The sequence below is a fragment of the Caretta caretta genome, chromosome 6 (assembly GCF_965140235.1).
Source record: "Caretta caretta isolate rCarCar2 chromosome 6, rCarCar1.hap1, whole genome shotgun sequence".
NCBI classification, from domain to species: domain Eukaryota; kingdom Metazoa; phylum Chordata; order Testudines; family Cheloniidae; genus Caretta; species Caretta caretta.
The window spans coordinates 16,951,739-16,967,038 of record NC_134211.1 but is presented as its reverse complement, the minus strand read 5'-3'; the positions used below and the strand labels follow the sequence as shown (position 1 = coordinate 16,967,038).

General features: G+C 46.9%; 1 protein-coding gene across 3 annotated transcripts in view; it reads left to right on the top strand.

Annotated features, from left to right (window-relative positions):
• LOC125638526 (NACHT, LRR and PYD domains-containing protein 3) overlaps positions 1-15,300 on the top strand; it is a 60,776-nt gene that overhangs the window by 31,213 nt on the left and 14,263 nt on the right. For 2 of the 3 annotated variants that reach the window (XM_048854414.2, XM_075129283.1), the window contains exons 8-11: positions 2,034-2,204; positions 3,407-3,580; positions 11,948-12,118; positions 13,814-13,984. In XM_048854414.2, the coding sequence (XP_048710371.2) occupies positions 2,034-2,204; positions 3,407-3,580; positions 11,948-12,118; positions 13,814-13,984 (687 nt within the window). Of the gene's footprint in view, positions 1-2,033; positions 2,205-3,406; positions 3,581-11,947; positions 12,123-13,813; positions 13,985-15,300 lie in introns of those variants that run through there. The other variant, XM_075129284.1, reaches the window with a different exon arrangement.

Sequence of the window (15,300 nt, the reverse complement as noted above, 5' to 3'; positions counted from 1 at the left end):
TAAGAAGAAAGCCTTTTAGGGAAAAAAAAGGTTTCAAAACATCAGAGTCTACATGCATAGTTATCTTACCCGGAATCCTATCACTCCCATCCCCGTCTCCGCTGGAGATCTAGGCTGGTCTAGCTTCCTCAGACACTCTAGTAGATTCTAGGGTGTGACCCTCTGTTTCCCTTTGCCTTAGCTCCCTAGGTATGTCTCCTTAAACCCTTCTATGGTCCCCTCGTGTAAAAGTGGAATATTGTGTCCCAGCAGGAGGGGGAGCCAGTATCACCCAGGCTAATAGTTCTGGCATTGTCCTTTGAGGGTGTGGTGTTAGGTGTTTATCTCAAGCAATCTCCCCCTTCCTGACAGCCCTGCTATTAAGCTGGCAGTATGAAGTTGGTCATGGCAAGTCAGCAGGAGCTAGAGGTGTAGGTATTTTCTTCTGGAGGTGGGCAGATCTACTTGCGGGAAGTGTGCATTGCTTATTTGCACTCTTTTGAAGCATAGTCAGCCTTGCATGCTGCAGGTCATTTTCATATGTTATGGCCCTCCGGGCAGTTTTAAGAGTGATGGCATCGTCAAAGTTTGCGGGATCTATATGAGCCAACCCATATAAATTAGATGTGAATGTATGGCTAAGGCGGCCACTAAAGGCTGTATTCAGCTCCGAATCAACAAGATGCGTGGGCTGATTCCTGCCCCACACTGCTGCACAATATTCTGCCGGATCAAACACTAGAGCCAGGACTGAAGTTTGCAGAACATTTGCCTCTTCTCCCCAGGAGGTGAACTTTTTCTTTCAATGGATGTTAGCCTGCAGTCCAGTTTGACTCCTAAATAAGTGACAACTGGCTGGAAAGGGAGTGGATGATCCTCCACACAGAGTGTAAGAGGCAGATTGATCAGGAAGCACATGGCCAGTGCTTCTTAGTTTCCACACTAAGGGCCAGATCCTCAGCTGCTGTCAATCAGCAAAGCTCCACTAACTTCAAAGTAGTTTGTCTGATTTACACCATCTCAGCATCCTGCCTTGCGCATCACTGGAAATTCAGTTGAGGTTTCTTAAGGGAACTCATTTGGCATCTATCGGTTTCTTCTTAGCATTGTGCACTTGTACGTAACATGTACAACACATCAGGGCTCAGTCATTCTATCTACCCTTTCAGTTCTTCCCGAATGCACTGCAATTTAACTCCTAAGCTTCTGATCTCTCTCCAGCCGCATCCCTTCCACATCATTTTGTCAGAGTCCAACACACACGAATTTTCCACAAGCACCTTTAGGTTACTGTTTATTACATTGTCTGCTCAGAGTTCTGTTCAAATTTCACTAACAAAATGGCACTACTCCCAGTGCAGCTGCAAAGGTATTAACAACGGACAGTGGCATTTTCCCTAAGAGCAGGGCTAGGCGCTCCAATGGTTAAGAATGTGGCAGGCAGTCTGCCACTGGTAGAAATGCAATGGTGAACGATGGTAACAATTTTCATTGTAGGCCCAGCCCGTGAGACTGCCCTCCCTTGGGAAATTGAGGCCTCCTTTAGTGTGTGGTCAAGCCCAGGCAACATGGAGAGTGATGGGGGACTTGAGACAAGGCAAAACTCACCCATCCCTGAATGTTCAATACTGAGTATCCCATAGAGGGCAGCTTGTTTGCGGAGTCCTAAGTTGAAATGATGCCGCAAGAGAGAGAAGAATGGGCTGCCCCCATCCACAAAACTGCAATAGACTTTCCAGTGAGGTTCCTTTCCCTCCTTTTCTTCCCCTTCCTGTCCTATCAGGTGTAATAAAGTTTCTTTAGTAGGGGAAACCCAAATGTTTTTGCTCAGGAGATGGAGGTTGGGAACTTTGCCTTAGAATAATGTTCATGTATGGAACACAGGATCAATGAAAGCTACAGATGCCTAGGATTGAAACCGACACCTGGTCATGTGGTCCTCAGCATCCACTACTACAGTTCTGTAATTTTTAATCCCAAATTAAAGGAATCTTCCTAGAAATCCACTGAGACCGAAGTGCTCATTTCCCTCTCTGGTTATCTGTCCCCTCTAGGCTTTCTAACTGCCATCTCACGGCCGTGTGTGGTGGGGATCTCTCCTCTCTTCTCAGCACCAAACCCACCCTGACAGAGCTGGACATAGGGGAGAACAACCTGGGGGATTCAGGAGTGCAGCTGCTGTGTGAGGGACTGAAACATCCACACAGCAAACTGCAGAAGCTGCGGTGAGTATTTCTAAGTTTCTCTTCTGGAAAGAGCTCAGCAGGGTCTGGGGACGGTGTGTAATGTCAGCTCCCTGCAGGCTCATGGCGAGGCTGAAAGCTGAGTGTCCCTCCAGCCCCTGACGTGTCAGTGGCTCCCAACATCCCGATGGCCCCTCATGTTTGGAAAATGGAACGTATAAAGAAAGATGAGCCCAAACAGGAGCCCTCGTTCAACCCCGCCTCCCCTGAAATTGAGGACGAAGTTGTAGTAATATTCACTAAAAATGTAAGTCCAATAAAGCATGATCTCACTCCCTTTGATAACAACCAATTCGTACAACGATCTTTAAAACAATGTTACATTTTCTGCGATTTAAGACAAATGAAAGGACAAGAGGCCTTACAAAGCCTCAGAATCCTAAATCTCTTACAGCCCTGCCTAAGGGAGGGTGTGAGAGAGATTCTGTGTGAGGGAGGTAGAATTCTTCCTGCACATCCTTCACCGGCAGGGGAATTTGCCTGCAGCTAAATCCTTCTGCGAGCTGCACCATGTTCTTCTGTTTGTACAGCCAGCCGTGCTGGCCAGTGAGTCGCAGGACTTTATCATGCCCCCTTCTGTTCTGCTCTTGCCTGCTTTGGTTCTACTTTTGCATCACAGTGGAGAGAGAAGGGATCAGACCTTTGGCTCAGGGGAATGCAAGGGCACAGCCGTAGTGCGGGTTGCAAGGAGAGGGAGGCTTTCTGTGCTTTTCCTTCCCCTCGAGCACCTTGAAATAACTTCATTTTTCCACTCCAGCTCTGAGTCTGTCCAGTGGCTTATAGCCTGCCATCGGGAAAGAGGAAACCCTGTATCTAGAATGCTACCTTGTGAAAGGCCAAATTCAGACTTTGGTGAGCAACATCTAGGCTGCAGTGGACATATTCAATCCTGTGTCACAGTTACAGGGCTAGCTACACCCCTGTCCCCTTTCGGGTCTCTCTGGGTGCACCCACCTCAGGTCCCGGGCCTCCATCTCTCTCTGGTGGAATCATACAATTCTCTCACTCTTAGGCCCACTGAGAGCTAAAGCTGCATGTGGACTGAAATCCTTATGTGATCCCTAGCATCCACGACTACAGCAGGGTGATTTTATTCCCAGAATAAAGGACTCTTTCTAGAAACCCACGGAGGGAACTGGCCAGACAGAAGTGCTCATTTCCCTCTCTGATTATGTCTCCTGCAGGTTGATGAATTGTGGTCTGACAGCCAGTTCCTGTGGGAATCTCTCCTCTGTTCTCAGGGCCAAACCGACCCTGACTGAGTTGGATCTTGTGCTGAACAACCTGGGAGAGGCGGGAGGAATGAAGCTGCTGTGTGAAGGACTGAAACATCCCGACTGCAAACTGCAGAAACTGAGGTGAGTATTCACACATCTTCCTGCTGGAAAGAACTCAGCAGGGGGAATGGATGGTGGAAGATGTCAGGTCCTTGAAGGAACACAGAGAGGCTGAAAGCTGAGTGTCCCTCCAGCACCTGTTGTCTCAGTGGCTCCCAATATCCCTACGGTCTATTGCGATTGGAGAACAGAATTTATTAATAAAGATGGGACCAAACTGGAGCAGTAGTTCAAACTCCCCTGAACATGAGGAATGAGTGATTTCCACTAGCATGTATTTTTTTCAATAAAAATTGAAGCAGGCTCTTTTAAACACCTGTTTAATCACCTTTAAACAAGACTACATTTATTTTGATTTCAAACTAATAGAAACACAAGAGGTCCAAGGAGATCAGGAGCCTAAATCTCTCATCTGTCTGCCTCAGGGGGAACTGTGGGAGGGATAAAAAGGAGTACTTGTGGCACCTTAGAGACTAACAAATTTATTTGAGCATAAGCTTTCGTGAGCTACAGCTCACTTCATCGGATGCATGCAGTGGAAAATACAGTGGGGAGATTTTATATACACAGAGAACCTGAAACAATGGGTGTTACCATACAGACTGTAACGAGCGTGATCAGGTAAGGTGAGCTATTACCAGCAGGAGAGGGGAAAAAAACAAAACAAAAAATCCCCATAACCTTTTGTAGTGATAATCAAGGTGGGCCATTTCCAGCAGTTGACAAGAACATGTGAGGAATAGTAGGGGGGGAAATAAACATGGGGAAATAGTTTTACTTTGTGTAATGACACATCCACTCCCAGTCTTTATTCAAGCCTAATGTAATGGTGTCCAGTTTGCAAATTAATTCCAATTCAGCAGTCTCTCATTGGAGTCTGTTTTTGAAATTTTTTTGTTAAAGAATTGCTACTTTTAGGTCTGTAATCGAGTGACCAGAGAGATTGAAGTGTTCTCCGACTGGTTTTTGAATGTCATAATTCTTGATGTCTGATTTGTGTCCATTTATTCTTTTACGGAGAGACTGTCCGGTTTGGCCAATGTACATGGCAGAGATACACACAAAGTGTTTGGCCAATGTACATACACAGTGGTACACACAAAGATGGACTACAAGCCGTCAGGAACAGTATCCCTGATAATGTCACGGCAAACCTGGTGGCTGAACTTTGTGACTATAAAAGGTTTTGGTGTCCCCCCCCATCCTGCTGGTAATAACTCACCTTACCTGATCGCTCTCGTTACAGTGTGTATGGTAACACCCATTGTTTCATGTTCTCTCTGTATATAAAATCTCCCCACTGTATTTTCCACTGCATGCATCCGATGAAGTGAGCTGTAGCTCACGAAAGCTTATGCTCAAATAAATTTGTTAGTCTCCAAGGTGCCACAAGTACTTCTTTCCTTTTTGCGGATACAGACTAACACAGCTGCTACTCTGAAACCTGGGAGGGACACTGTTTCAGAGAGGAAGAATTTTTCCTGCACATGTAATGCTGACAGACACCGGTGATCAGTGGGCAGGATTGAACTGGGGACCTCTGGAGATTCGTGCGTGAGCCTCTACCACATGAGCTAAAAGCCAACTGCCTGTTAGCTAAGGCTGTAGAGCAGACTTATTAATTGCTCTCTCTTTAAGTGATCTCGGTGCTACTAGAGGGGACAGAACACCACACCCAGGAGGTGTGTGGGTTACATACTTCCCCTAGCTGAGGAAGCATGTCCCGAGCTTCAGAGACTTCCCAGTTGGAATCCTGGATGAGCCCCAACTTGTAACACTGACAGACACTGGTCACCGACGGGCAGGATCGAACTGGGGACCTCTGGAGCTTAGAGCATGAGCCTTTACTACGTGAGCTAAAAGCCACCTGCTTCTTAGCTAAGGCTGTAGGGCAGACTCATTTTATCTCTCTCTTTCAGGGATCTCGGTGCCACTAGATGGGACAGAACACCACACCCAAGAGGTGTGTGTGTTACACATATCCTTTACATGCCAAGGGGTCAGGAAGATTTGTCTGTAGCTAAACCCTCTTCAAGAGCTACCATTTGTTCTTCTGTTTGCCCAGCTGCCTGTCCTGGCCAGTGCACTGTGGGATTTTATCATGGCCCCCTTCTACTCTTCATTGGTTGCTTAGCTGTTTATTTTGCCCCTAAGAGCAAAGAAGGGATCGGACCTTGTGCTCAGGGGAGCGCGAGGGCTGCAGCTGGGCAAGGAGAGAGAGGCTTCCTGTGCTGTCCCCTCTGTAGCCCGATCTATAGATTATAGAGGAAATATAAATATAATCCCCAGTTATCACTTTGAGGGTTGACAGTATCTTGTCCCAAGATCAGGCCCAGTATTTATTCAAATCATTATATAATGGGAAACTCCGATGTGCACAGCTGCAACACTCACACTACAGGAACTCCTCTATATTTACAAATAGTTTATTAATATATTTAGCACAGTCACAAACATATCCAGCTCAGGATTCTACAGAATGTACATCTGTACATCCATTTACTCACACCATCCATTGTAGAACAACCTGAAATGTGAGCCATCATAGAATCATAGGACCGGAAGGGACCTCAAGAGGTCATCTAGTCCAGTCCCCTGCACTCACGGCAGGACTAAGTATTATCTAGAACATCCCTGACAGGTTTGTCCAACCTGCTCTTAAAAATCCCCAATGATGGAGATTCCACCACCTCCCTAGGCAATTTATTCCAGTGCTTAACCACTCTGACAGTTAGAAAGTTTTTCCTAATGTCCAACCTAAACCGCCCTTGCTGTAATTTAAGCCCACTGCTTCTTGTCCTATCCTCGGAGGTTAAGAAGAACAATTTTTCTCCCTCCTCCTTGTAACAACCTTTTACATCCTTGAAAACTGTTATCATGTCCCCTCCCAGTCTTCTCTTCTCCATACTAAACAAACCCAATTTTTTCAATCTTCCCTCATAGGTCATGTGTTTCTAGACTTTTAATCATTTTTGTTGCTCTTCTCTGGACTTTCTCCAATTTGTCCACATCTTTCCTGAAATGTGGTGCCCAGAACTGGACACAATTCTCCAGCTGAGGCTTAATCAGTGCAGAGTAGAGCGGAAGAATTACTTCTTGTGTCTTGCTTACAATACTCCTGCTAATTCATTCCAGAATGATGTTTGCTTTTTTTGCAACAGCGTTCCACTGTTGACTCATATTTAGCTTGTGATCCACTATGACCCCCAGATCCCTTTCCGCAGTACTCCTCCCTAGGTAGTCATTTCCCATTTTGTATGTGTGCAACTGATTTTTCCTTCCTAAGTGGAGTACTTCGCATTTGTCCTTACTGAATTTCATCCTATTTACTTCAGACCATTTCTCCAGTTTGCCCAGATCATTTTGAATTTTAATCCTATCCGCCAAAGCACTTGCAATGCCTCCCAGCTTGGTATCATCCACAAACTTTATAAGTGTACTCTCTATGCCATTATCTAAATCATTGATGAAGATATTGAACAGAACTGGACCCAGAACCGATCCCTGCGGGACCCAACTCATTATCCCCTTCTAGCATGACTGTGGACCACTAATAACTACTCTCTGGGAACGATTTTCCAACTAGTTATGCACCCACCTTATAGTAGCTCCATCTAGGTTGTATTTCCCTAGTTTGTTTATGAGAAGGTCATGCAAGACAGTATCAAAACCCTTACTAAAGTGAAGATATACCGCATCTACCGCTTGCCCCCTATCCACAAGGTTTGTTAGCCTGTCAAAGAAAGCTATCAGGTTGGTTTGATATGATTTGTTCTTGACCAATCCATGCTGACTGTAATTTATCACCTTATTATCTTCTAGGTGTTTGCAAATTAATTGCTTAATTATTTGCTCCATTATCTTTCTGGGTACAGAAGTTAAGCTGACTGGTCTGTAATTCCCCAGGTTGTCCTTATTTCCCTTTTTATAGATGGGCACTAAATTTACCCTTTTCCATTCTTCTGGAATGTCTCCTGTCTTCCATGACTTTTCAAAGATAATTGCTAATGGCTCAGATATCTCCTCAGTCAGCTCCTTGAGTATTCTAGGATGCATGTCATCAGGGCCTGGTGATTTGAAGACTTCTAACTTGTCTAAGTAATTTTTGACTTGTTCTTTCCCTACTTTAGACTCTGATCCTACCTCATTTTCATCTTCCTCATCACCATCACCTTCCCCTTCATCATCAGTGGCCATCATTCTGGCACCTCCGAAGAGCTACATCTCCTTCTCCTACTGCCCCTAGGCTGGGATGCAACTTTTATATGATGTTACGCTGATGCCTCTATGTTTGATGCAAGGCTTTTCCCCCTTTTCCTCATTTGTATTTCCTCACCTTGCTAATGTTGGAGTATCCTTCTCCTGTAAGTCAGTATATCAGTGATCTCAGCTTATCACATAGGTCAATTTGTTACCATGGCCCTCTTTTGGTTAGGTGTCTGTGGATGTAGCTCATGTACCTGTTATGTATGTCAGTTCATTGCCATAACACTCTTGTGGTTGGGCCGTGTTCCTGTGGTCAGAAATCCCCCTTAAATACTCTATTTACAGCTCCCTGTTTCTGTTGGGCCGTTTATCTGTTCAGAGTTCCTAGGCCTCAAGCCTTATGCTAACTTGCTGAAGCTAATGTCTTAGAATCATAGAATCATAGAATCATAGAATATCAGGGTTGGAAGGGACCTCAGGAGGTCATCTAGTCCAACCCCCTGCTCAAAGCAGGACCAATCCCCAATTAAATCATCCCAGCCAGGGCTTTGTCAAGCCTGACCTTAAAAACCTCTAAGGAAGGAGATTCTACCACCTCCCTAGGTAACGCATTCCAGTGTTTCACCACCCTCTTAGTGAAAAAGTTTTTCCTAATATCCAACCTAAACCTCCCCCACTGCAACTTGAGACCATTACTCCTTGTCCTGTCCTCTTCTACCACTGAGAATAGTCTAGAACCATCCTCTTTGGAACCACCTCTCAGGTAGTTGAAAGCAGCTATCAAATCCCCTCATTCTTCTCTTCTGCAGACTAAACAATCCCAGTTCCCTCAGCCTCTCCTCATAAGTCATGTGTTCCAGACCCCTAATCATTTTTGTTGCTCTTCACTGGACTCTCTCCAATTTATCCACATCCTTCTTGTAGTGTGGGGCCCAAAACTGGACACAGTACTCCAGAGAGACCTCACCAATGTCGAATAGAGGGGAACGATCACATCCCTCGATCTGTTGGCTATGCTCCTACTTATACAACCCAAAATGCCATTGGCTTTCTTGGCAACAAGGGCACACTGCTGTCTTACAGGACACAGGCCTGTAGGTTCCTTGCATTACTGCTGAATATAATGTGAAGCAGTGAATATAATACAAGCAAGCTCGCTCTACGAGCTACACCTCCCTTTGTTCATCTTCTGAGCAGCCAGCACAGTGTGAACTGCACCATTCACCAGTGTCAGCTTCCTCCTGGCTGAGGTGGCTCTAGCCTGTGAAGTCCCCGCACTGGGAAGTGAAGCAAGGCTCAGCCAAGAGAAACAACCAGTTTGTAGAAATACCCTTGACAAGAGGCCCCTCCGGGAATAGAAAAATGTTTCTAGTTACTAAGGTAGCAGTATGTGGGTGTCCTCTGTCATGTGACAGGCCATTATCACATTGATCCAAGTCATGGGACTAGGCAGGGCCAGGAAATAGCAAACAGTTTCTCTCCAGCACTCCTCTGTGTCAGATCCTTGTCATCTGGGGGCAGAAGTGAACTGAAACCTTTCACTGAATGAAGCCTCTTCAGTCTCTCACTTGGAAAGGGAGTTTGGCAGAGAACTGTAGGAGGAGATAGCTGCGCTTCCAGATTTTCCTGGGAGCAAATGGAGTTGCAGAGAAACCGGTGAGAGCGACCTTCTCCTTTCTGCTACAAGTGGGAATGGCAGTGGGAGCAGATGAATGATCCCCCCGAGAATCCTGTTGCTCAGCGACCTCCAACTGGGGTAGGGTGAGTTGCAACATCACATTCACTTTCCAACACTGACGGACAGGTTTAGGGGGGCCTCTAACATGTTGCCCCAAGGAATTGCCAGGCCCAGCCTGGGCACTGGGGGCTGATCTGCTGCTGTGACCAAGAAGGGGGGGGGGGGGGGGGGGGCTTGATGGCGGGGGGAGCCTACCGATGGGCAGTTTGTATTGGTGTTCTGGAAGGCTTTACCCTTTCTCAAGAGATCTTCGGGTGAGTTGGGGACCAACCCGTCTCAGACTGGGGCAGCTGCATGAGCATTGGCTGCTGGATTTCAGACTGCAAGCTGCTGTGAATAGTCAGACGCAACTTTTTAAAAAAATACAGCGATCCAGGCAGCAGTATCTCTTGGGAAAGGCACTTCCCCAGCAGCAAGGCGACATCACTGACCACTATGTACAGACCACAGGGCAGCCAAGTGTCAGGTATCTCATCTGACCCTGGTTTGGCAACCCTGTGACTCCTGTCCCTACTGCAGATGGAATCCAGTGAAGGCAGGGAGTGTAGTTCCTCTGGCCAGTCACTAGAGGTCACTGCTGCTTCATATTTTGGAAGGGGCCGGGGGGAAGTACTTGCGAAATGTTCCATAACAGGTAACGTTGTCAAGTTGATGATGCACACAGGGCCGCTGTGCCAGGTTATGAAATGTAAACGTCGTATTTGTCCTTGTATAAGATGCTTTGCTTTTCCTTGGGGAAATGTCCTGGTTTTCTGACCTTGGGGGTTTGCCCCTCCTGTTCCTGATGGGGCAGAGGAAACTTAACTAGTTTTCTGAACTTGGAGTATGAGCCTGTGCCACTCCACATTTTGGAAGGCTGTGTGCTGGGCAGCAATTGGAGCTACCTGAACGCCGGTCTCTGTAAGGGATCAGAGAGGCTGGTCTGGCATTTAGATCTGAACATGGACAGGGCCAGGCTCAGTCTGATCTTCCCTGGGAAAGCGCTCCCCAGCTGGGGCCTGCTGCTGAGAATGCTCTGCCTGTGCCCCTGGGAGTCTGACCTGGACTTTGTTAGCTGTAGTGCCCCTGGAAAATGTAGTCAGGTTGGTGGATCACGGGTGGGTGAACAGTCTCTGAGACAGCCTCACCTTGAGCTATTACGAGTCTTGTAAATCAGGGCTACTGCTAGGGTTTGGAATGATATCCTGAAACTCATGGGGGTTTGGTACAGTTTGAGAGTCATGGTGTGATATGCTCAGATAATTTGGCTGCTGCACACTGTCTGAGCTGTACTTTGCGTGTGACATTTACCTTCAGTCCCAGAGAAGGAATTCCAGTCTCAGCCAAGGGGATTCAGGAGTGACACCACTTTGTAGAGGCTGAAACATCCCAACTGTAAAATACAAAGATTAGCATCAGCAGCCACTGGCTTCCTTTGTAATTCCCTCCCCAGTCTTCACTTCCTACACCAATCCATGTATATTTTCATCCATTGATAAATTGTGACTCACACTACATGTCAGGGAGTTTATGGCCAGTGAATTTCCACACTAGGGACCAGATCTTCTGCTGGTACAAATCAGTATCGCTCCACTGACTTCAAAGTAGCTTCACTGATTTACACCAGCCACGGATCTGGCTTTGACCATCATTGGAAGTTCGTTTGAGCTTTCTTGAGGGAAGTTGTGAGGCACCTATCAGTCTGTCTCTAGCATTATGAGCCCATATGTAACACAGACACTAGCTCTGGGCTCATTTTATCCCACTTTTTAGCTCTTCACAAATTTCTGATGCCTCTACAGTCACTCCCATGATGCTGCTGTCACAACAGTGGGTCTGCAATGGTGAAAGACTGTAACAATTTAATTGGAGGCCCAGCCTGCGAGACTGGGCTCCCTATGGAAATTCCAGCCATTTCTAGTGTATGGTCAAACCTAGGGAAAATGGGACAGGGATGGGGGGACCTGACCCTCAGCAAAACTGAGCCCATCCCTGAATTCTGAATGTTCAGAACTAAGTACTCCATAGAGGCTGGCTTCGTGGCTGAATCCTAAGTAAAAATGAGACAGCAAGAGAGAACAACAGGCTTCCCACGTCTGCAAAACTAAAGTATAGCTTTGACTGCAGGAGCAGTTTCATTATTTTCCAATGAGAATCTTGTCCCTCCCTTTATTCCCTCTCTCCTGGCTCCTCCTTTAATGTTCCTTCATTAGCAGAAGCTACAGTGCTTATGCTCAGGGGATGGAGTTTGGGAACTTTGCCTTAGAATAACATTCATATGTGGAATACAGGATCAATGAGAGCTGCAGCTGCACATGGATTGAAATCCTCACATGGTCCTCAGCAACCACTGCTGCAGCTCTGTGATTTTATTCACGGAATAAAGGAATCTTGCTATAAAAACCCAAGGAGGGAACAGGACAGACAGAGGTGCTCATTTCCCTCTGTTTATGTGTCTCCTGCAGGTTGATGGGTTGCCAGCTCACAGCTGCTTGTTGTGAGGATCTCTCCTCTGTTCTCAGTATCAACCAGACGCTGACCGAGTTGGAGCTGAGGGGGAACCTCCTTAGAGATTCAGGAGTGCAGCTGCTGTGTGAGGGACTGAAGCATGCAAACTGCAAGCTGCAGAAACTGGGGTGAGTGTTTACAGGTTCCTTTTCTGTAAAGAACTCAGCAGGCTGTGCCGATGGTGTGAGACTGTCAGCTCCCAGCGAGTAAATGGTGAGGCTGACAGCTGACTAAGCCTGCAGCACCTCATGTGTCAGTTGTTGACAACATCCCGCTGGCCTGTCATGTTTGTACACTTGAAGCTATAAAGAAAGATGGGGCCAGACTGGAGCTTTACCTCCAAACTCCTCCTCTTCCTCTGAATTTGAGGAATAAGTGTTTTGCCTGTAATTGAATTCATGTGCTGGTAGTATCACCTATTATTAAGTTTGCCTGATACTTCCTATTGTAAGTCTGTCTTCAGTTGCTTATAAATTGGCTGAACTCTAACTGCTTGGATGGAAATTTTCCATACTGGGTATCTGCTTCAGGCTGAACTTTTTTAGTAAATTTAAGCTCAACAGCGCAAATGCTTCCAAGAACAAGATTAGGGTGAACATACATTTTTACCAGCTATTTTGCTGAGGAGATCTCGCCCCCACCACCCTTACGTTGGAGAAAGGACTCAACATTTAGCAGGGCGCAGCCTTTTTGTTAGATGTGCCTTTTGCTTTTCCTGTGAAAATCTTCCCAAATGGGCATCTCTGGGCCTTCCTGTGTTCTGTCCCAAGCCTACAGACCAGCTCAAGTTAATTGCATCCTCCACAGAGGCTCAAGGGCTGTCCAATTAGACAGCAGGCTCTTATGTGTCACAGCCTTCTGTAGGCATCCCATGCCTGCCTTCCAGCGGGACCTAATAATTATGCAGGGCCATTTGCTCTATGGCTAATCAGACTCTGGGAGCGGGGGCAAAGCAAGAGGTTTGGTATAAAAGGCTAAGTTGATCTTGACAGAGGGGTCCTCTTTTTTGATTTGACAAATGGCTGTGACCTTTTCTCCAAGGGAAGACCCCACCCTGCTGAAGGGTTGTTGGGACTGGAACCTGCCTGGGTCTCCATAGAGGTGATGTGGGGTGGAGGGAGCATTTAAATCCTGTTATTGTTTTATGTTTTCTCTGTATGTTTTTGTCCTTAAATAATTGCACTCTGCTTTGAGAGTGCTGGGTAGGTCACTAGTAAACCACAGTTACAGGCTTTGGAAAGAGAGCAAAGTCCAGGGACTGCACTTAGTCAGACCTTCTGGGGATAATCAGAGTGTGGCTGCCCCAGGCTAAACTCCCAGTCAGAAGGGAATAGGGCCTGGGTCCCTGCCGAGAGAGAGGTGAATGCTAGAAGCATGAGGGAGTTTTCCTTGAGCAGACCACAGAGGGGATCAAAGGTGCAGTTACTCTAAAACTCTGACAGATGGGAGTGCAGGGGCCATCCTGGATTCTGGTTGGTCAGTGGAAAGGACTAGGGGTGGTGCTTAGTCTTTCCCCACCCCTTATTCCTCATTGGTCGATGGCAGAGGGTTGGGGCTTGAATGTCTGGCTCATTCCCAGGGCGGTCCAGTCAGGGTGAAATGCATGGAGCCAGGCTTATGCAGGAAGTCCCACCCAACACTGGTTTCTCATTAGACTAGGGGTGAGGCTTGGGACAGGGTGTGAGGCAGGGCTTCTGGCTCATTCTCAATGCTGATTGGTCCGGGAGAGACGTGGGTGGGTGTGTGGGGCCACCTGTCATAACAGCTGGGACAAGCCCCCTTCACACAGTGATTGCTTGTCTCTGCATTTCTCTCTCCTGCAGGTTGAAAAATTTCCTTCTCACAGATGCTTGCTGTGAGGATCTCGCAGCTGTTCTCAGCATCAGTGATAGCCTGACAGAGCTGGAGCTGGGTATTGACTATCTAAGAGATTCTGGAGTGCAGTTGCTGTGTGAGGGACTGAAACACCCAAATTGCAAACTGCAGAAACTGGGGTAAGTAACATTTGGCCTCCTCTGTGCATTTACAGGTGTCCTTTTGTGTAAAGCGCTTGGCAGGGTGTGTGGCTGGTGTCTGATGTCTGCTCCCTGCAGCTACATGGAGATGCTGAGAGATTAGTGTCTCTCCAGCACCTGCGTCATTGGCTCACAACATGCACTGGAATGCCCTGCTTGGAAAATAGAAATTTTTAAGTAAAGCAGGGCCCACACCAGAAGCTGGCTCCACAGCCCCCTGATATTTAGCGAATAAATAGATTTTTTTTTAAAACAACTCTTTACTAAAATGCATTTGCTTTAAAATAGCGCAGTCTTTCCCCTTCAGCTAGCGGCCTGTTTTGTAGAGAACTTTGATGACTTTTGACACCTTGACATTGATTTAAAATTTATTAAGGCAAAAGAGGTTCCAGGAGCTGGAGGATTCTTAACCTCCCGATCTGAGCTTCAGCCCTAGCCATGGTAGCTCCTGCCTTGAAATTCACAGAGATGGGGCGGAAGCTTCTCTCAGCTGAGAGGCGCCACCAGTTTGGAGAAATACCCTTTAAAGTGCAGCCCTTTGGGAGTGGGGAGGTGTGGTCACAGTAACAAACCGGGCAGGTTAGAACAGAGGCCAATGTTGTACTCATTATAAAACACAAAACCCTTTGGGGCAAGCTGTGGTTCCTCCCTTTTCTATTCTAGTACATGTCTGCTCAGTGGTTCTTCTTTCGTGACTGAACTTCTACCTGGTGTGGGGTGCTCCTGGGAATTTGGGCCAGATTTTCAGAATTGCTCAGAACCCAGCAGCTCCCATTGTCACTCTTCTGCCCAAGTTTTCCAGAGACCTGCACGGTGGATGCTGAGATCTCTTGAAAAGCTACAAAAGCACAAGCAGAGTGAATGGCAAAATCAGCCTCCCAGCTAAGGTCCATCATTGGAGGTTTGGGGTTAGTGCCACTAACCCCTAATGCAGGGATCCCAATTCCCCCCCCCCAAGAACATCAGATCCACATCCTGGAGGGCTGAGCTGCTTCTGTCACCATCTCTCCCCTTCAGCCATCAAGGGAAGCCTCAAAACTCTGCCTATCTGTGTGTAGATGGATGGGATTCAACTCCGGGCTAGTTTATTTCTTCTTTTATTCTCACCATCAGTGCCTCTTCCTTATCTTCCCTCTTGAGGATAAGGTGCATTTCATCTCCATTACACAGCCTGCAGAAAAGAGAATCCACCAGCTACTATCAAAACCCCCCCTCTCTGTAGGGAAAGTAGCCATCTGTCAGTAGTTTCTCTTCCCATCACCTCACTGACTTTCCTTCCCTCCCCCGTGCTCTGG